At 46.7% G+C, this 22,388-nt stretch overlaps 1 protein-coding gene across 3 annotated transcripts in view; it reads left to right on the top strand.

Moving 5' to 3' along the window:
• Positions 1 to 209: 209 nt before the first annotated feature.
• Positions 210 to 22,388, top strand: part of ASCC2 (activating signal cointegrator 1 complex subunit 2) — a 42,668-nt gene continuing 20,489 nt past the window's right edge. For 2 of the 3 annotated variants that reach the window (XR_008291924.1, XM_027050871.2), the window contains exons 1-8: positions 210 to 349; positions 4,936 to 5,033; positions 11,339 to 11,497; positions 11,867 to 12,037; positions 13,341 to 13,470; positions 18,755 to 18,822; positions 19,786 to 19,896; positions 20,978 to 21,090. Coding sequence is in view for 2 of the 3 variants with exons in the window: in XM_027050871.2 (XP_026906672.2) it covers positions 4,953 to 5,033; positions 11,339 to 11,497; positions 11,867 to 12,037; positions 13,341 to 13,470; positions 18,755 to 18,822; positions 19,786 to 19,896; positions 20,978 to 21,090 (833 nt within the window). In the remaining variant the exon portion in view is untranslated. The remainder of the gene's footprint in view (positions 350 to 4,935; positions 5,034 to 11,338; positions 11,498 to 11,866; positions 12,038 to 13,340; positions 13,471 to 18,754; positions 18,823 to 19,785; positions 19,897 to 20,977; positions 21,091 to 22,388) is intronic. The other variant, XM_027050872.2, reaches the window with a different exon arrangement.

The raw sequence follows: 22,388 nt of genomic DNA on the forward strand, positions 1-22,388 counted from the left end.
ACAATGACTGAGAAGGTTAGGAGGGAGGTGGAAACCTGAGATTCTGTAAAGCCAGGTACAATACTTTCCAACAGGTTGAACCTCTAGGGAGAGAAGAGGGGGCAGGGCGCGTGGTTACAGTTGGGCCTGTTCCTTGTGGGGGCGGAGTCTTAAGGCTGGGGGCGTGACCACGGGTCCGGCTTCTCTAAGGCAGTTAGCACCGGGGGCGGGGGCGGGGCCGAGGCTTCCTGTCTGCGCCTGCGGAATCGCCGTTTGACCCCGGAAGTGTCGGCGCACTGGGAGCTGTCACCGTGGACGGCGGCGGCGGCGGCGGCGGGGGCGGCACAGCGCCGGTAGTGGAGCCGCCGAGGTGAGTGCGTGGCTGGGCCCTGCCGAATAGGGGGCATCCGGTCTGGGAGGAGTCGCGGCCATGCCCCTGGCGGCCGCGGGCCTCTCCGCCTGCCTGGCGGGGCCGAGACTGACGCTGCCCCAGGGGCCGTGAGTCGCCCCTGAGGCCAGGCCACCAGAGCCGTGAGTCTCGGGTTCGAGGCTCAGCCCCAGAGTGACCTTGGACGAGTCACAGGCCTCCTACTCTCACTCTGGGTTTCAGTTTCCTTAGAGTTCATTCATTCCTTAACAAATACATGTCTAGCGCCTCCTGCACAGATCTAGGCGCTGGGGATACAAACAGCAAGACAAACAAGTGGCAGGAGACAGCGACAAATAAAGGCACAAGATAATGAAAGATATGCCAGTAACTGCGGAGTGAATACTTTAGGTCAGGTTGTCTGCGAACATCTCTGAGGAAAGTAATATTGAATTGAGACCAGAAGGGTGATGACAGAGAAACTGAGGCAGCAGTAGCCCTGGCAATGTTCTCAGGCCTTATTGTAGTTGGTGCTTGCACCAAACTCACCTTCTATAGAAAGCCTTTTTCTAAGTTTTGGCTTCTGCTGCCCTGCTTGGCATGAAGGATGCACTGGCGGGCACAGATGGAACTTAGAGCCTTTTTGGAACTTACAGTCTAGTCTTTGCCTAGTTAATTTCTACCATACTTTAGATGAAACTCAAATCTTCCTTGACATGCTCCCTCCCTCAACTGTTCTCTCTGTTAAATGCTGTCACAGCCCCAGGGGCCTGACCTACATAGCATACATCATGGTATAACTAGTTTGTATGGCTATTCAATTCATATCTGTCTTTCCCATAAAGACTGTAAGGTCTATGAAGGGCAGGACCAAGTCTATTATTTGTCCACCTTGGTATTTGCCAGGCTTCAATGCTTGGCACATAGTAGGTGATCACAAATGACTAATCATTAATCATTAAAATGGTCTTTGCTCTCCAAGGGTTCATAGGCAGTCTCTCTGCCACCAGGTTATTGTCTTTTCTTTCTGATTATATCTCTTCTCTACTTAAATGACTCCTCACTGCCTTCAGATGAAAGACCAAAATCTTTAGCATAGCATTGGAGGCTCTCTTTTTTGAGAGCGAGAGAGAAAGGGAGAGAGAGAGAGAGAGAGAACGAGCATAATCAGGGGAGGGGTAGAGAAAGAAGGAAAGACAATCCCAAGCAGGCTCTGCGCTGTCAGCACAGAGCTTGACTTGGGGCTTCATCTCATGAACTGTGAGATAGTGACCTGAGCTGAAATCAAGAGTTGAAGGCTTAACCAACTGAGCCACCCAGGAGCCCTGGAGGCTCTTTGTAAAATGTCTTCACCTTTCCTTTCCAACCTCATCTCTACTTCTGTCATCCCCTTCCTGACCTTGTGTTTTCAGCCATGCCAAATGTTTCCCTCTTCCTTCAAAGCCACTGGTTCTGAGTCTTTGTTCACACTTGCTCTTTGCTTGGAATGTTCTTCCTTCCCATCTTTCCTTCCTATCTTTCAACAACCAGTTATGGGTCATCTTCCCTTTCTCTGCTGTGCTTGTTTTGGATATTTCCTATTACAGCTCTGATCACACTGAATAATCATTTATATGCCTAGGACCCAGAATGTATTCAGTCAGTGTTTGGTGAGTAAATGAGGAAGTCCCAAGTGTTCTGCCTATGGTTGGGACTTGTAATCACAAGCAAACCTTATTGAGTGCTTATTATGTGCCAAGTACTGTGTTGAACACTTACCATCGATTCTTCTCACATCTCAATTTTACAGGTGAGGAAATCAAGGCTTAGAGAGTTTAAGGAACTGTCTCAAGGTCTCAAACATGGGTAGGAAAAGGTGGAGCCAGGATATGAACCCAGGTTGCAGAACTATAAAGCTCTCTTTTAACCACCACAGCAGCCTGGGTCTGAACCACCTTTATAGGCACTAGCTTGTACGAGTGGATTTCTTCTGAAATCAGGTAGCTGTCTCTACCCATCTAGGCCTGGTCTCTGTGGCTTAGAATTTAAAGGACAAAGAGCCACCACCTACTATGGCTCTTTCCCCAACCTAGGTCCCTACATTGGACACTCCCACAACCGTCTTTGGAATGTGAATATGGAAAGAACAGGGCCTGTGAGTCATTTAGATTCTGCACTGGTGAGCAGACCCCTGGTGTTCCCAGCTGCCCTCCCAGCATCACTAGGGGGTTAGGAAATAAATATTTTTAGTATGTTCAGCACAGGAGACCCAGGTGCTAAAGCAGAAGGTCTGGGCTTTAGTTTCAACTTGGCCACTAATGTATCTGCCTTGAGCAAATCGAAGTCCCTCTTTGGACATCTGAGCATAATAATCCTTGTTGTGCTTAACTGGGTTGTTGTGAGAGGCTAGTAAGATAGTAACTTGATTAAAAATGATGTATGTGCAGGCGCCTGGGTGGCTCAGTCAGTTAAACGTCCAACTTCGGCTCAGGTCCTGATCTCATGGTTCGTGAGTTCGAGCCCCACATCAGGCTGTATGCAGACAGCTCAGAGCCTAGATCCTGCTTCTGATTCTGTGTCTCCCTCTCTCTCTCTGCCCCTCTCCTACTCATACTCTGTCTCTCTCTCTCTCTCAAAAATAAATAAACATTAAAAATTAAAAAAAAAATAATGTACGTACAGCATGTGTACATTATCAATGTTTTGCAAAGCTGAAAGGTGAAAACTTACCCAAGCCCCTTTCATTACTTCACCTTGTGATTATTTTGAGGCCACCTCATGTGTGCAGGGATGACATGTCTGACCCACTGAGATTCTAGACCTGGAATAAGCCTTGAGGACTAGACAGAGTGGTCCTCTCTCTTTTACATCCTTTTATAATGGGTATCTTCACAGTCTTTAAAACAGCCCATGAACTAAGATCCTTTATGTACCAAGCTGCTTCCTACCTTCTTACCTTTGCTCTTGCTATATCCTCTGCCTGGAGCACACTTCTTCCTGGCTAATCGCCACTATCAAAACTCAATTCAGGCTCTTCTGATCCTTTAGGCTCCCTAGAAATGCTTTCCTACAGCAACACCCAAGTTCAGCTACACTATCACTAGACTCAGTACAGCTAATGGTTAAGAGCCAGCCAGCTTCACCAACCACTGAGTCCTAGGGAAAGTTTCTCATCTTCTCTGAGCCTCTGTTTCCACATTGATGAAATGGGGATAAAAATAGACTCACCTTAGAGTTGTCATGAGCATTAATATATGCCAAGCATGTTAATGCTGAGAAAAGGCCTAGGAAAAGCACCAGCATATGATAAGCATGTTGCTGCTGCTGCTGCTGCTGCTGCTGCCATTATCATTGTAATTATTGGACTGTAAGCTCCTGTGGGGCAGAGACCCTGCATTATCAGTCTGTCTTCATAACACCAGGGCCTGGCCTGATATCTGAGATACGGGCCTCCCTGTAACTCATAGCTGACTGAGCCCCTCACCTCATCTGTGAGGTTCTCAGGAGGTGACAGATGGTTTCCTCATCCCAGGCTCAATATGGCTTTATGTTGTCATTGAGACTGTGCTGGCCTTTTATGGCATGTCTTCCATTAGTGAATTAGGGGCCCGATTCACTTCCATTCCATGATTCAGCCAATATGCATGTCCCTTCTGTGGGTCTGGCCAAGTAGAATTATGGACAGAACATTGGATGGGAAGACAAGAGACATGATGTCTGCCACTCACTGACTCTGAGGTGGGTTTGGGCCTCTGCAGAAAAGAGCTCACACTGGCAGGTTTCTGTGAATTCTGTTGTCCTCTCTGGTCCTTCTGTTCATCCATGTCCTTTTTCCTTGAAGCCTAAGGAGGTTGTAAAATATTAAAACTCTCTATAAGTGAGTGAGGAAAGGCTCATGACTCCATTCCCTCAAAAGACTGCCAATCTGGTTAGAATTCTTAAGAAAAGTGTCCTCATATTCAGTCACTCATTTGACGAGTCAAACATTTGATGAGACCAACTCTGTATCAGGCCTGTCACAGAAAAGATAGCAAGAGAAGGAGAGCCCAGGCACTGTCTTCACAGAGCTCAGAGGGACCACAGAGTTGGAGCTATAATGAAAATAATCTATGTACTTTTTTTTTCACGTTTATTCATTTTTGAGAAGAGACAGAGCATGAGCAGGGGTGGGGCAGAGAGAGAGGGAGACACAGAATCTGAAGCAGGTTCCAGGCTCTGAGCTGTCAGCACAGAGCCCTATGTGGGGCTTGGACCCACGAACTGTGAGATCTATGACCTGAGCCGAAGTCGGATGCTTATCCAACTGAGCCACCCGGGTGCCCCCCAAAATAATGTACTTTTAGCCGATACAACACAAAGTCAGTGAGAATATATCAGAAGTCACTTGGGGAGTGTTTTCCTCCTCAGTTGAGAACTCCAGCATTAGGCAGAAAAGTCACCTCTGTCTGAATTAGTAGGTACAGGAACTGGGTCTTCAGGGACTAAGTCAGGAGCCTCCTGAGGCCAGAGGGTGAAGCCTCTCTCCTGGCTCTGAGATCAGTTCCAGAACAGGCTCCTTCCACCAGGAGCCTATGTGTCTGCTCTCTTCTTCCCGTCCATATTCCTTACAGGAGGGTCACACAGCACAATGCCATCTCTGCCCTTGGACCAACTCCAGATCACCCACACGGACCTGAAGACAGGAAAACTGAGGACTTCACCAGCGCTGGTGAGCCGGTACCTTGAGGCTGTTCAGCCTGATATTATCATTCTTGCAATTTCAGAAGCAAAAAGCAAATTCCTCCTTTATCTGTTCCAAGAATGACCCGAGGGCCATAGTCAATAGTAATTCAGTAGCTGGGACACTACTAGATCCGTCCAGACCCGGTGCAGAAGTTTCCTTTCTGAGCAGCAGCTTGAATTTGAGTAGTATTTTCCATGTTGCCACCCCACACCTTTCCTCCAAAGCATTTCATTTTGAATCAGAGTCTGATGGCAGTTCTGACTCAACCTGAGCTGGCCTAGAAAAAAGATCTAGCCCAAAGTCTGGTTTGGGGATTTGACCCTGCGGGAAGTGTTCAGGTTTCAGGTAGGCCTTTTTCAGAGCTGTCTCACCTATTATCCACACTTCAGGGGGAACACCAGTTTCAGAGGTCAGGCTGTCTTTTATTGCAATGGGCTAAGCGCCACCTGCCACATACCAACCCTGCAGGGCTTGGGAGACTGAAAAATAAGGAGGCTGTGAGCTGCAGAGTGAGATATGGGCTGCGGAGAGGTGCCAGGCTGCTGAAGGAGACAGACGTGGGGACTAGAGTCCCTGTACCCACTTACTGTTTTCCCAAGAATGTGAGCTTCCTTAAACAAGCTCAAGTATTGAGGAAGTATTTCCTAGGGGGGTTTGAGTAAAGTCGTGGGAAACAAGAGCTTGGTATTTTATTTCCTGCTTTCTGGATGGCTTCTTATTATTTCCTAACTACTCTTTAGTAATATGACTTAACATTTGTAGAGCACTTTCTCTGGGCCAAATCTTTCTAAACACTTCACTTGGATTATCTCGTTTAAGCTGTACCATGGCCCTGTGAGTAGGTATTTTGATTGTCCCCATTTTACAGATGAGGAAACTGAAAGTTCAGGGTCACAGAACTAGGAAGTTAGGGGAGCCAGGATGGGAGCCCAGCTAGACTGACTCTCATACCCTTAAACTTTCTGCTATAAAGCCTGTGGGTTTGTTTTCATAACCTTTTTATGTGAGGAGGGTGTTTATCAGAAAATCTGGAACCGTTCTGCCTAGTATGGTAGCCACAGTGCAATAGTCATTCGCCACATATAGGGATTGCACACTTGAAATGTGGATAATTTGAAGAACTGCATTTTTTATTTAATTTTAGTTAATTTAAATTAAAATAGCCCATGTGGTAAATGCCTACTGTATTTGTTAGCACAGGTATAGAACAGTTCCATTAACACAGAAAGTTCTGGGGCACTCGGGTGGCTCAGTTGGTTAAGTGTCCGACTCTTGATTTCGGCTCAGGTCATGATCTCACGGTTTGTGAGTTTGAGCCCCATATTGGGCTCTGTGCTGACAACGCGGAGCTGCTTGAGATTCTCAGTCTTCCTCTCTGCACTTCCCCGCTTGTGCGCGCGTGCACGCTCTCTCTCTCTCTCTCTCAATAATAAATTTAACGAAACATTAAACATACACACACACACACACACACACACACACACACACACACACACAGAGTTCTGTTGGGCTGGTGGAGACTGACTTCTTAAGTAGTTGACTCTGATTTTCCATCTCAGTCCTTCCCCATGTACTTAATACCTGGGTTGCTAGGCTGTGGGCTCCATGAGAACAGGGACCTGGTCCCTTCCCTTCATTCTGGTTTCCCAGTGCCAAGTGCATTTCTCTCAGGAAATATTCAGTAAATGAGTCAAGAACTCCAGACAGGCTTTGTGCCAGATGCTGGAGCTACAGAGAAAATAGACATGGTTCCTGGCCTTGAGGGGTGTGTGGACTAAGAGCAAAGGAGTCCAGTAGTTTCTCTATAGTGTGATCAGGGTTGTGATAGAAGTCCAGGTGGTTATGTGGGTGCAGAGCCCAAGCCACTGATCCAGACTGAAGGACTGTAGGGCAGGGAGGTCTTGGGAGTGGTGCTGGGGGGGCATGCACAGCTAGGGAAGGCTTCCTGAAAGAAGAGGATCCTGAACCAGGTATTGAAGGGGGAATAAGCACTAGCTGGGCAGAGCAGTGGGAGAAGGATGAACCCGGCAGGAGGACCCAAGTATACTTACTGTCCCAGAGTCTTGAGAGAGCCTGACTCCTACACCAACCACCAGTGACTCGGATGTAAGCAGTATCATTGAGTTAAGGCGCACAAGCTTTGTGTTAAATCTCACACATACTTGGCCATGTAACCAGAACATAGTAAGCACTCAATAATGGTGATGATGACAACAGTGACAAGTGGCAGAAGCTTCGAATGGGAAGTAGGGTGGGAAGAAGGATGAGCTGAGGGGAGACAGCTGCCTGATCAAGGAGTGGTCTTATTGACCATGCTGAAGGATATTTACCCACTGTGTATTTGTCTCTCTTTTTTTTTTAAGTGTATTTATTTATTTTGAGAGAGAGCGAGAGCACAAGTGGGGGAGAGGCAGAAAGAGAGGGAGAGAGAGAATCCTAAGCAGGCTGTGTGTCATCAGCGCGGAGCCCACCCCGAGGCTCGATCCCACAAACTGTGAGATCATCACCTGAGTCGAAACCAAGAGTTGGACGCTTAACTGACTGAGCCAGCCAGGCGTCCCTGTATATTTGTCTCTTTAGTCCCAACTTAGGACAAGGAGATCTCTAGCCAAGGGGTAGCCACCACGCTGCCTTTGCAGGGTGATGGGTGGAGCTTATGTTTATTGAGTAGCTAACTGCGCACACAGCACACACTTGGTGCTCTTGAAAATCCGAAAGAAATAAAGTCTTGGGCCCAAATGAGTGAATGAGCCCCTTGAGGAAGACAGGACTCACGTAGGGGAACATTTGGAGAGATGTATAAAATAGTTTCTTATCAAGATAAGCAGAACAGAAGTTTGATGGGCAGGGAATGTCCAGAAAGCTTCACAGAGCAAGTGGGACCTGAGCCAGGCTTGAAGGGTGGAAGATACAGCTGGAGCCTGCTGCTCTCTGCCCTGAAATCTCCCGTGGCTCCTGTTACCTACAGAATAAAGTCCCCACTCTTGAATTTGGCATTCAAGGTCCTTCAAAGAACTTGGTGGGATCTGGTCCTTCATTACACACCTTCATTCCTCAGCCAGCCAGTAAATATATACGGAGAGTTGGCTCAATGCCAGACACTATTCTAGGGACTGGGAATGCTGTGGTGAGCAAAGCCCAGATGGCTTCTGGAGACCTACAGGTTAGTGGGGGAGACAGAGAAGGCAGGCCCTCCCTTTTTATGTAACCTTATTAGGGTGTCATTGAAGGACACTAAACTGCACATATTTAATGTTTATTTATTTTTGAGAGAGAGAGCATAAGTGGAGGAGGGGCAGAGAAAGAGGGAAACACAGAATCCGAAGCAGGTTCCAGGCTCTGAGCTGTTAGCACAGAGCCTGACACGGAGCTCAAACCCATAAGCTGTGAGAGCAGGACCTGAGCCGAAGTCGGAAACTTAACTGACTGAGCCACCGGGGCACCCCTAAGCTGCACATAATTTAAAGTATACAATTTGGTTGGTGTTGACACTAGTATATACCCACAAAGCTATCATTGTAATCAAGATAATGAACATTTCTACCACTCGCAAAAGTTTCTTTGTGCCCTTCTGTGATCCATTCTTTCTTCTCTCCCCATCTGTAGTAACCACTGATCTGGAAGTACTTTTGATACAGTTCAGCAGGTGCTGTGGTTGGGGAAGCATAGAGGGCAGGTGTTAGGGGATCCCAGGTGAATCCCTAACCTAGATAGGGGTGGGAGTTGGGGAGATGAGGTCAGAGCTGGGCTCAGAAGGATAAAGAGGGAGACCAGGATGGCACATGGGTACTGTAGGTCATTCAGTCCATCAGCAGCATAAGCTTTGCTTCAGATCCTGTCTCAGTTGCCTCCTTAGCCCTGTGACCTTAGCAGAATTCCTGAACCTTACTGATTCTTTGTTTCCTCCTCTGTAAAATGGGGAGAATACTATTTCCCTTTTAAGTAGTTGTAGATAAAAAAGAAATAGGCTGTGGGACATACCTACTCAGTAGCCCGGCATTGGGCAGGTCCTTGTTAAGTGGTGGCTTTTTTTTTTTTTATGTTTTTTTTTAATTAATTTATTTTGAGAGAGAGAAGGATTATGCATGTGTGCAAGTTGGGGAAGGGCAGAGAGAGGGAGAGAGAATACCAGGCAGGCTCCACATTGTCAACATAGAGCCCAATGTGGGGCTCAGACTCACAAACCCTGAGATCATGACCTGAGTCGAAGTCAGATGTCACCCAGGTGCCCCAGGTAGTGGCTTTTATTAGCACCATTCCAGTGTTCTCTTCCTCCAAATCTATTTCCCCCCACCCAGTGCATTCTAGTTCCCTTTTATTTCATGGCCCATTTTTATCCCTCCATAAAATACCGTTTTTCTCATCTAAAAATCTGTCTCAATTTCAGAGGCCCAGCTTAGATGCTGCCTGCTCTGGGAAGTTGTCCCTTGTCCTCTAGGTACAGTTGTCCTCTGTCCTGTAGGTATCTCTAGATACCTTTTGCACTCCCACGGTATCTTTGCCAGGTTTGAGTTGTCACTTCCTCTGTTTTGTGCTCCCTTGATGGCTTAGATGTGCATCTGCCCCTCTGGAGCATAGGCTCTGTGAGCACGTGGATGTTTTCTTCATGTACATGAACATGCACATGACACACAACAGTGTGCCAGTAAATGTTTGTAGGATCGCAAGGAAGGTAGAATTTCAGGGTGTGTGTGCACGCACACATCTGTCAGAGGAGTAGGGGGTGATGAGTAGCCCTGCCTAAAAAGTGACCTAAGAGGGGAAATGACAACAGATAGAGGAGGGGAAGAGCTTGGAAATCAAGGAGATGAATTTAGATCCTAGAGAGTTGTTTTGAACTTGTTTCAGTCAGCAGGATTTCCTTTTTCAAAAAATTTGCACCTGGAAGCCCACTGTATAAATCCTGATTTCTTTTTTTTTTTTTTAAGTTTTTATTTATCTTGAGAGAGAGATAGAGAACAAGCAGGAGAGGGCAGAGAGAGAGGAGGACAGAAGATCCAAAGCAGGCTCTGTGCTGACAGCAGAGAGCCCAAAGCAGGGCTCGAACTCACAGACCCATGAACTATGAGATCATGACCTGAGCCGAAGTTGGACGCTTAACCAACTGAGTCACTCAGGCGTCCCTTAAATTCTGATTTCAGTGGGAGGGATTCTGAAGGCTCCTCTCATAGCTGGCCCCCAAGGAATCCTTGTGTGATTCAAAGACACCACAGTTTGAAGACTTGCATCAGGCAGTAGGGAGACATAGGGGGTTCTTGAGAAAACTGACCAATCAGTCATGATTTTCCTGTCCCCCTGGACTGACAGACCTGGAAATGGGTGGATTGTGGTTGATAACCACTGAGATGTTGCCCGGCCTTCCTCCTATTACCACTTCCCCTGGAGAAAGCAGCCCTTATGTAGTCAGGGGAGAAAACTGAGCTCATCTCTTTAAGGTGAACAAAGTAAGGTTTGTTCATGGCAAGGTAAGGGTTGGAAGAAAGAACTTATGAATTCTAAGCTGAGACCTGCCGTGTTCCTGGATTAGCATCTTTAAAAGAAAAAAAATTCCCGAAGTTGTTTTTTTTTTTTTTTTTGTCTCTGATTCTAAGAAGGATACAGCATGATACATACAGTATGATTCTGTTTATGTAAGAAAGATGAAAACAGATCTGAAATACCTTCTATGAGTATATTTTCCCCTAAAAGCCTAGAAAAGGTCTGCAGGGACACTTACTGGATGGTGAGTGGTCACCCCTGGGAGGACACGGCGACACGGGGAATATCGTCCCAGGAGACTCTCCTTCTCGGCAGGGTTGTAACTTTTGAAAGAAAATATGTGTCTCCCTCATGTAATTACAAAATAACTTAAAAAGTAATACACGTGTATGTTTTTTAAATTGGAAAATATATTCAAGTCCTAATTACCCCCCACCAAAGGTAATCACTATTAGCTTTGGGTTGTTACTCCCCCACTCCACCGCCACTTTTTTTAACCTGTGTAAATATATATATTTCTTTAAAAATCCCCAAACTGGTTATATTAAATAGGTTCATATCCTGCTTTCTCTTCCTTTGACCTTTCCCCGTGTCATTAAATATCCTCCAAAACACATGGTTTTGAATGCCTGCCTAGTGTTCCCTGGATGCAACCAAGCCCCCTTTGTTAGAGACACTTGGTTCTTTATGCTTAAAAACTCCTTGGAGGGTCACCGGTTGGAACAGCCAAGTGTTGTCATTGCTGTGGGTTGGCAAATGGGCCCTCGCTGACTAACCTCTGCCACGTTAACACGTGGTTTTTGGATCCGTAGCACCCCGAGCAGAAGGCAGACCGGTATTTTGTGTTATACAAACCGCCCCCTAAAGACAACATTCCCGCCCTAGTGGAGGAGTACCTGGAACGCGCCACCTTCGTAGCCAATGACCTCGACTGGCTCCTGGCCTTGCCTCACGATAAATTCTGGTGCCAGGTAACATTCTATCAAAATTAACACTAAGACAAAGCACATGACATGCCGTTGGTTGGTTGCTGTTGTTGTTTTTCTCCCCCTAGGAGATGCTTTTCTCTCTACTTCTTACACTGGATCCTTAACAGCAAATTGTGGTTTGGATTGTTCTGTCTTGTATCACGATCTTAATGATGTTTACACAACGCCTTCCAACGTGTCATTTTTAGAAACTTGTGTTTAGCCCTCGGCTCATTCATACCTCCTTAGTCCCTTGGGGTTGGAGTGTTTGCCTTAGGCCAGGGCTGGTAGGCCATGAGCCCCTGCACAGTCCACCCACAAGCCCTTAGGCCTCAGTGACAAATCCTTGCTCTGATCTGTTGTCTGGCATAGGTTATCTTCGATGAAACCCTGCAGAAGTGCCTGGACTCCTATCTGCGCTATGTCCCCCGAAAGTTCGACGAGTGGGTGGCCCCGGCCCCTGAGGTTGTTGACATGCAGAAACGGCTCCATCAAAGTGTTTTCCTCACCTTCCTCCGCATGTCCACTCATAAGGAATCCAAAGTAAGCCCCTGATCCCGTGATGGGGTGCTACCTGCCACCCGACACCTCTGTGCCAGACTCTCCCACCCCTGGGAAGGAAGGCTCTGGAAGTATCACGTTTCCTCTTTGTCTCCCCTCCGCCTTTATTCCTACCATTGGGGAAGAAATCTGTGCCACCCATCTTATCCGCAAATTCACTGGGTCTGTATTACATCAAGTATTTTCATCAATGGAAGCCGAGGCCCCTTTGCCAGTTGACATGTAACTGCCTTTTTTTATGCTTCAGAGAATTGAAAACATTGATCCTGATTTGTTAAAGGAACTTGTATGTGCTTTTTTTTTTTTTTTTTAACATTCATTTATTGTTGAGAGACAGAGTATGAGCAGGGGAGGGACAGAGAGAGAGGGAGACACAGAATCTGAAGCAAGCTCCAGGCTCTGGGCTGTCAGCACAGAGCCCAATGTGGGACTTGAACTCACAAACCGTGAGATCATGACTTGAGCCAAAGTCAGACGCCTAACCAACTGAGCCACCCAGGCCCCCCACTTGTATGTGCTTTTTAAAAACATTTACTTTTATTCCTCCAATTTGAAAAATCATGCTGTCTCTAAACAACTCAAACATTACAGAAAGGAAAATCCCTTTCCCTGAAAATAACCACCATTAAGGTGCATATTCCTTCAGGGAATTTTTTTTCCTTTAGATGTATGTGTGTGTGTGTGTGTGTGTGTGTGTGTGTGTGTGTGTGTAGGATCTTGCTTTTTTTTTTTAACTTTGTAGTATAGAAATTTTCAAATATATACAAAAGCATAATGAACCCTACATACCCATCACCAGCTTTAATAATTATCAATATTTTGCCAATCTTATTTTCTTTCTTCCCCTTAATTTTCTTTTTTTTTTTTTTATTGGAGTATTTTCTTTTCCTTGAGTATATTAAAGCAATTCCAAACATCATGGTAATTTACCTGTAAATATTTTATTTTTAGTTTAAAGTAAGCTCTACGCCCAATGTGGGGCTTAAACTGATGACCCCAAGATCAAGAGTCACATGCTCTACTGAGCCAACCAGGTGCTGCAACCCATAAATATTTTAGAATGAATGCCAACCAACTTTTTTATAGTGTATTTTTGCTTCTTTTTACATTAAAATGAGGAATAGCTATACCTCCAGGCCAATATATAAGGCCCAGATATGTCCACAGAGTGTACAGGCTTTCATTTATGAGCCAGTCCCCTGTTGTTTCTTGTGAGTTTGCTGTTACTTCACAAAGGTATGCTTTCAGACAGTCTCTCACCCTCCCTCTCTGTACTGTTCCTTAGGATCACTTCATTTCCCCCTCTGCATTTGGAGAAATCCTCTACAATAACTTCCTGTTTGACATCCCAAAGATCCTGGATCTCTGCGTGCTCTTTGGAAAAGGCAACTCGCCATTGCTCCAGAAGATGATAGGTACGTAAAGCACAGGGCCTAGAGGGCTGCACAGAGATGGCCCCCACATGCTGAACTAGACATCCCAAAGGTGACACCTAGATGAGCGCCGGGGGATTCAGAACTGTAGTGGCAGATGGGGCTTGGATACGACCTTGCAGGTATATGTGTGTCAACTCTGAAAGATGCGACTAGGTGGCCATGGGGGAGTGGAGACAACACTGTATCGCATGGTCCCTTAAGGATCTTAGTATTAGGCCACATGCCAAACAGCTGAAGTAGTGAGGAAGTTTGCTTTGGTGGTGAGAGTAGAACAGCAGTGATTGCTAACCTCTATGTGAGTGCTCACTGGGGGCCCAGCACTCTGCTGAGTGCTCCTCCTAAGTGATCTTAATGGATCCTCACGGCAGCCCTGTGATGTGACACTGTAATCACCATTATTTACAGACAAGGAAATGGAGGTTAAAATAAGGGACTTGCCTGAGAGGCCATGACTAATAAGTGGCCAAGCTGGGATTTATGTCACATAGGCCTGACTCTCGAGCTCTTGCTCTTCGTCCCTCCCTGCTTCAAGGATAATGGGGCTGCCCCCAAAATGTCATGATTTGCATTGTTGCTGAGAATAGATGGAGACAGAGTTCAGAGAGGACTCTTTTGGGTTGAGAAAGGAATGACTTCAGCAGTTGGATCCCGTCAAGAGGCAGTGGGCCAGAGGCGCCTGGGCGGCTTAGTCGGTTGAGTGTCCGACTTCAACTGAAGTCATGGACTCGTGGTTTGTGAGTTCAAGCCCCACACTGGGCTTGTTGCTGACAGCGCAGAGCCCCCTTTGGATCTTCTGTCCTCCTCTCTCTGCCCCTCCTCTGCTTGTGTACACATGTGCTTTCTCTCTGTCAAATATAAGTAAACATTAAAAAAAAAAAAGCAGTGGGCTGGAAGTTTCCATCAGAGACTGAAGCTTTGGTTAGGATGTGACAGAGGGAACAATGCCCCAGTGGATTCTTCTCTGCTTTGTTTTAATGCTGTCAGCACAGAGCCCAATGTGGGGCTGGATCTCATGAACCGTGAGATCATGACCTGAGCTGAAACCAAGAGACGGACACTTAACCAACTGAGCCACCCAAGCGCTCCAGCCAGTGGATTCCTCTTTGAACCACAGCTGATGGCATTGGGCTGGACACAAAGAGGTGCTCACCCAGGACACCACTGTCAGCCTCTCCTCTGAGATTATAGGACATAGTCCTCTAAATGCCCAATTACAAAGCTAAGTTATCCCTTGAAATGGCTTGCCTCCTTCCTTCCTCCTAATAATAAAGGTAATAATAAAGATAATATATATTAATTTAGAAAATTTGGGGAGAATATAAAATGTAAAAAAGCAAGAAAGCAATTACCAAATTCCTGCTCCCAGAGACAATCATTTGGTGATTATTTCCTTCCAGTCTTGTCTCTCTATATTTTTCAGGACCATATCAGAGCATAATATATATGAAATTTCACATCCAGCCTTTTCATTGGAACAGCCTCTGATTTCCCATTCAAATCTAATTGTTCCCTGATCATCAGTTCATTTCTTTGACTTTCCCAGAGAAAGACTCTTCATAATGTTACTGTGGACTGAGGGCATGGGGTGAGTGAGCAAAAACAGGCATGATTAGTTAGAGAAACAGTTATTAGGCCAGTCTGGTTAGAGCGGAGCATTCCGGGAGGACAGCAGCAGGAAATGGGGAAGGGAAAGCTGGGGCCACTTCAGGGAGGGCTCCATGTCAGTCTTTAGCACTTGGGGAGCAGTGTCGCTTGGTGTCTCAGAAAGCAGGCTCTGCCCAATTCACACCCCAGCTCTGTTCCTGGCTGTGTCACTTTGTCCAAGTCAGTTAGCCTCTCTCGGCCTCAGTTTTCTCATCTGAAGGATGGGAAGACTAGTGATACACCTACCTCATAGGATGGTTGTGAGGATTAGCATGGTGCCTGGCTCATTACAAGTGCCTGATGACTGTGAGCTCTTACTGTCATGAGGCCATGGGAACTGCAAGGAGGAGCTGTCTGGTATCAAGGTTAATTTGGCAGAATGCCAGTGGGGAGGGTGGTGACAGGAGGCTGAGGAGGGGGCCAGTGCTTCAGCGTGGGTTTGAAGGTGAGAGCCTGGTTTGGCTACTGGGGCAGAAGAAGACATCCCGGAGGCAGAATAAAGCAGTGCTTAGGGAGTTCAGCTGGAGGGAAAAGTTTGAACAATTCTGGAGAAAACTGGTGTCGGGTGCAGAGAAAGGGCCTTCGGGAGGGGTGGGGGGTGGAGAGGGTTATGAGTGGAGGCATAGAGATCTGTGAGGTGTGAGATGCTGGGGGAGAAGACTTCTGGCCACAGTTCCAGGTGGGCAAGGGTGGTGTGAGAAAGCCCCCAATCTTTTGAGTCACTGACTTCTTTGAGAATCAGATGAAATCTTGTCCCCAGAAAAACATACCGCCTTACAGATGTTGAGGTGTTTTAGAATGTTTTTAGCCCCAGATTGAGAACCCTTAATTGACTTATTTAGGAGAGCCCTTTCTTCGGCTCTTAGAGGGTGGTTAATGGAAAAGAGGACAAGAAAGGCATACAGAGCCCCTTCATTGTGTGTGTGCTGGGGTGTGTGCATTGAGGGGGGTATGGAGGAGGGGCCTGCAGACACTCACACACACACACACACATGCATGCATGCATGCACACACACACACACACACAGCAGCTCTCTTTCCAACCCTTGAGCAGGAGGCACATAAAGGGGTGGCCTCCAGTTTCTCTACCACAGACGCTCTTGAGCAAAGCAGGTCAGCTGTAGGAAGAGGGTTGACAAGGGAGAAAAGGAAGGAACAAGGGAACTGGCTGATTTTCCTTTGGGCAGAAGCCCAGTCCTTATCTGGCACCCCCATCCCCCTGTACACACACCCGGATTTTTTTTTTAATTTCAAGGTTGATAATTCTGAATTAGTAAGTGTAATTTTGAAAGCAGGGCCTTTCAGGTAGACTCTTGGAGCCTCTTTGCGAAAGCAGGAGTGCATCAGGCCTTGGCCCCACCAAGGACTGCACTGATCTCTTTGGCAATATCTTCCATTCACCCTGGGTTTCTTTTATTTCTTTTAATTTTTTTTAATGGTTATTTATTTTTGAGAGGAGGAGAGGGGCAGAGGGAGCAAGACGCAGAATCTGCAGCAGGCTCCAGGCTCTGGGCTGTCAGCACAGAGCCCGACACAGGGCTCAAACTCATGAACTGTGAGATCATGACCTGAGTGAACCGAAGTCAGACGCTTAACCAACCGAGCAATCCAGGCACATTCTTTCTTTCTTTTTAAGTTTGTGTATTGTGAGAGAAGGAGGGAGAGAGAAATTGTGTGCGTGCGTGAGCATAGGGAGGGGAGGGGCAGAGAGAGAGGGAGAGGGAGAGGGAGAATCCCAAGCAGGCTCCACGCTCGGTGTATAGCCCAATGTGGGGCTCAAAGTCACGAACCATGAGATCATGACCTGAGCCAGAATCAAGAGTCAGATCTTTAACCAACTGAGCCACCCAGGCGCCCCCCACTTTTTTTTCCCCTCTGGGTTTCCATACTGCTTTAGCCTGAGAAGGTTGTCCCTTACTTCTTAACAGTTTCTTTGTGAAACTGAAAGTCAGAACTTCACTGTCACTGGATCAGATAAAGGAGAGGAAAGAGTCAGTTGTGAAATGTGATGTTTTGATGCTTGTAAAACATCCCTGTTACTCAGGCTTAAGCACTAGAAGGATTATAAGAGAGGGCCTTACCCCATGCCAGGTAGTCAGGATGTGGTGGGGTCCACCATGTGGTATGGGGTGAGGAGGGAGACCTCCTAATGCCTGGGTCAGGAGGCACTGCCTGGAGAAGGTGACACCTGCCTTAGGGTGAACTTAGCTCTGAGAGGTCACTCCAGGTGGAGGGAGGGGATGGGGTTTGTTCTCTGTGGTTGAAGAGGTATGAGAGAGGAATGCAAGGCAGGAAATGGTGAGAAGGTGGCTGGAGATGCCAATGGGGCCAGATCTCACATGGCCCTTTGTGCTGTGGTCAGGAGTTTTGACTTGACCTTGAGGATACCTTTGGATAGGAGGGTTTTGTGAGAAAGAACAGAGTTTGGTGGGGAGACAAGACAGTTCAGTCTCTCCCTGCCATCAAGTTTAGGATGCACAGATGGTCAGGGAGTACCTTTATGGGTTGAGGGGTCAGCACCCATCTGGAGGTGGGATGCACTGAGCAAGCTCAAGCTGCTAAAACTCAGTTTTCTGGAATGAAGCAATGAAGTGGCATCCAAGAAAGTGTTTACAGAAAGTCCGGCTACATAGTGACTTGCTTACTCACCCAGTCCCATCTGGCCTTTGATCTCATTGATTTTTCAAATCCTTTGAGATGGGGCAAGGGCTGCAGGGTTTTCATTAAGGAAACTGAGGCCACACCTGCCCAAAGACAAAGGACTCGTAGAATTCAGCACATCCTGACAGTCGCCCAGCCTCAGACTTTAGGATCAAGGTGGGATGAAGAACCCTGGCCTCTTCTTAAGGGTGTTAGCATTTTGCATTGTCATGCCTCCTAGTTTGCTGTGATTTTTTCTCCTTCCCTTGCCATTTGGGCAGCCGGAACACTTGGTTTCTGTTCCAGTTACCATATGCTCTAACCTACGCACTCACAGCAGCCGCACTCGGAGGTAGTAAACATTCGGAAAGGAGTTTTGTTTTTTGAGAACAACTGCAAATGTGTGGTAACCTTAGCTCGAGATGTCTTTCAGGCCTCTCACCTTGGAAGAGGATGGATTAATATGGCTAGCATATTCAAAAGCAGAGGGTAAGAGAATTTCCAGACAAATTTCTCCTTAGAGTCTCCTCACATTATTAGAGGTGTGGCCTGGCAAGAATCCTGGATTGTAGCCTCCAGGTTTCTTAAGCAAAGAGATCATATCTTCTAATTTTCCTGGATGACTAACTCCCACTTCCAAAGCCAATGCTGTCATACAAGGCACGGTGCCCAAATGTGATCACTCCCTGGGGACATCAGGGCGAGCTGGTTTGACCAGGGCAGGCCTTTTATGTAATTCGCTAGGCAGAGGTGCTTAAAAGGTTAAATTGTACTGAGTAAAGTCCCTCCCTCATGCTGGGGAAGTTTCTAGGCTGGGCCAAAGCTCTGTGCCAGCAGGGCCTGGGGCCAGGACTGCTCTAGTGCAGACAGGCTTAGGAAAAGGGAGAAAGGTCACAGAATATGCTGGCAACCATTTGTAACGTGTCCTCTCCTCCCCCACCATCTTTTCCCAATTACTACCTTTCTCTTCTCTTTTCAGGGAACATCTTTATCCAGCAGCCAAGTTACTATAATGACCTGGATGAAACCATGCCCACCATCCTTCAGGTACCAACTCTCAGCCCTGCCCAGATCCCTTCTCCAACCCTGGACTTTCCTGGAAGAGCCCAGGAGAAATGCTTACTCCCTACCTCTCTCCAACCCCATCTCCAGACAGTCGCTGTGTCCTGCCCCTTAGCACACACTTTCAAATTCACCCTTTTTCCCTCTTGAACAGAACTGACATCTAAGGGCTGTCTAGCACTCATACAAAAAGAGCTTGGCTTCAATTGTGTGCTGTTCGCCAACAGCCATAAGTCTCTAAGGTTACCCGTTTAAGATACCTGTGTTTCTCAAATAAGAGCTTTAAAGTTCTATAAAATTGTTTTGTAAAATAATGTTCATTGTAGAAAATTTGGAAATGATGGAAAAAGAAAAAAAAAAAAAACAGAAAGAGGAAGATTAACCCATAATCCTACCACCAAGAGATTCCACTATTCACGATAACTTTTAGGGTAGTTACGTGCTAGCATACTTAAGACGGTGCAATGGGTTAAAGACTTACACGATTTTACGATGGACCGTTTTCTCCTCACCGTTGATTTGCCTTTGATTTCAATATAGTTTCCATAAATTGCCATCTTCAGAGAATCCAAAACATATAATATATTGCTAAATATATATTTTTTTCTTTTTTTTTTCTGTATGTATCTTAAATTATTTATTATGATACATTTGCCCAACATATCCATTCAAGTAATATCTGCAGGATTCTGGGGGCTTTCCATACATTTTATCTTTTTAATCCTCACCACAGTCCTGTAAGAAGAATAACCCCCATTTTTACATTTTCCCATTTTACAGTTTCCACTCTGCCCTGCATCCCATCATTGTCTCTGGTTTCATGGGAACACTAGCATATATTCCAGAGATTCCAAGACAGCTTTCAGATCACTCATCCCAGACTGCAGGTCATGAGTTCCAGCTGTTGGTTTGACAGGATGTGAGAGAGCCTTTTCTTGTGTTTCACAGGTTTTTAGCAATATCCTCCAGCACTGTGGTTTGCAAGGGGATGGGGCCAGCGCCACACCCCAGAAGCTTGAGGAGAGGGGCCGGTTGACCCCCAGCGACATGCCTCTCCTGGTGAGGTTACCCTTCAGCCCAGCCTTTTTGGCTAGCAGGGGATCTGGCAGCTGCTTCCCATGCTTGTGGCCCTTTTTACCCAACTCCATAAACAGTTATTCCCATCACACAGGTTTAGACCATATCAGCAGGCTTTTTTTTTCTCTGGGAGCTTCATTTATGGAGTAGTGGAAAGAACAGGGAACTAGAGTTCAGAGGATGGGAGTTTAATCTTCACTTAGTTCAGCACAATGAGTTCATTCGTGTTATTCATTGAGCCCTGTGTTCATTCAGCGAATTTATACTGAAGAGCCCCCAGCATGTGCTGAGCCTTCAGGATAAAACAGTAGGCAAAAGCAGACATGTGCCTGCTCTCATGGAGCTTACAGTCTGAGACAGAGGTAAATACTTAAGGAGCCTAGATATGCATCAGGCCTTGTGCTAAAAGTACAGTAGATAGAGCAGGAAAGAGGCAGCCATGAGCTGCCCTCCTGGAGCTTCCAGTCTTGTGGGAAAATAGGCATTAAACAAGTGTTTCAGACAGACACACACTGAGTACTGTGGGAACAAGTCATTTTACCCCTCTGAACCTCAGTTTCCTTCTCTGTAAAACAGAGATCCTAACAACTGCTCAGCCTCGTTTTTAGAGTTGTCACGAGACTCAGGGATGTGTATGAGAAGGTATTCCATGTTCCATCCTCTTCAAAATGTACGAAAGGTATGGGCTTGTTATTGTCCTCAGTGGAATGTGCTTTCTGTGTGGGACCACAGGCATTGTCTTCAGGTTCAGGGGTGGTTCTCCTTCAGCTTAGAAGAGAGAACTATATTATCCTAGACCTAGAAGTAACCCCAGAGCTCACTGGGTCAATGCCCATTGGAGCTAAGGTAGCAAGACCTGAAGCAGGGAGATTGAGTAACTTGTACAGATCGCGCTCCTAGAGATGGAACAACCAGGCTTTGCACGGACATCTGGTCTTCTCTTCCCCTGACAAGGTATCTGCCTGATGGCTCCCACTGGCTTTTGTCAACTTTGTCTCAGACCCACTACAGAGCTGTGTATGGGGGCAGAGGAGAATAATGCAGTGTTTTCTTTCGGCAACAGGAATTAAAAGACATTGTTCTCTACCTTTGCGATACCTGCACTACACTCTGGGCCTTTCTGGATATCTTCCCTTTGGCTTGCCAAACCTTCCAGAAACATGACTTCTGTTACAGGTACAGTAGTAGTTCTGATTGCTGAAGTAGAGGTTCTCGTTGGCATCCTCATTCAGCAGATATTTACTGGGTACTTAGAATGTGCCAGGCCCTCTTCCAGCCTGGGCATACAGCAGTGAAGACGACAGATGAGGCTCCTGCTTGTGTGGAACCTGCATTTTATTTATTCATTTGTTTGTTTGTTTATTGTTTTTTAACTTTTGTTATTTTTTTTTAATGTTTATTTATTTTTGAGAGAGAGAGAGAGAGAGAGCACGAGTGGGGTAGGAGCAGAGAGAGAGGGAGGCACAGAATCTGAAGCAGGCTCCAGGCTCTGAGCTGTCAGCACAGAGTCCGACACGGGGCTCAAACCCATGAACTGTGAGGTCAGTGACCTGAATTGAAATCAAGAGTTGGGCGCTCAACCGACTGAGCCCCCCAGGCTTTCCAAGCCTGCATTTTAGAAGCCTTCCCATTTTTAGCCAAGAACTCAGTAAGGGAGGGAATAAAAAAAAACACCAACCAAAAATAGGGCAGTGTTAGTTCAGTTCTGTTCTTTCAAAGCCCCTATCATGGGCAGGCACAAGGGAGTAACGGACAATAAGAATTGGTCTGAGGACTTCAGCATCTAGTCTAGAGCACACACAGAGAGACATTCAGATTTGCTCACTTGTGGGGCCAGCTGTTGTGGCCATATTATGAAGTGCTCTGGGAACACAGAGGAAGGAGGCAAAGTTCCGTCTGGTGAAATAAGAGGTTTTAAGATGCCCTTTAAGTGACATCTGGAAGAATGAACAGGAACCTTCCAGAAAGAGTAAGATTACAGTGGTAGGAAGGGCATTCCAGGCAGGCAGAGTACAGGTGGGAAGGCCCAGAGAGTGTCCAGGGAGTGCCAGGAAGTGGAGTGGGATGAAGCAGGGCCTGGGGCAGTAGGAAAAGGAGCAGGTAAGGAGAGTCTCCGGAGAGGTTGGTAGAAGTCAGATTGTGAGGAGTCTTGAACTTGCTCGCGGGGAGTGGGGCCTTTATTCTGTAGGCAGTAGGGAGCCCCTGGAAGATTTATTCGAAAGGAGTTCTAGAAAGATCCTGCCAGGATGAGGAAAGATATAGAGGAGGATATGAGTAAAGAAAGATATAGGGAGAGAGACCCTCCTTGCCCACTGGCACCACAAGCATCTGTGTGCTCCTTGTGCGGTGAGAAAGGGGTCCATGGCTTGGCCTGGTAACCTGCATGTTGCCTGGCAACAGTGGGGATTGGCTTGTTCTCAGTGGCCTCTGGCTGTTGCTCTTGCCAGGCATCATCTATCCCCACCACTCGCAGG

The sequence above is a fragment of the Acinonyx jubatus genome, chromosome D3 (assembly GCF_027475565.1).
Source record: "Acinonyx jubatus isolate Ajub_Pintada_27869175 chromosome D3, VMU_Ajub_asm_v1.0, whole genome shotgun sequence".
In the NCBI taxonomy this organism is placed as follows: domain Eukaryota; kingdom Metazoa; phylum Chordata; class Mammalia; order Carnivora; family Felidae; genus Acinonyx; species Acinonyx jubatus.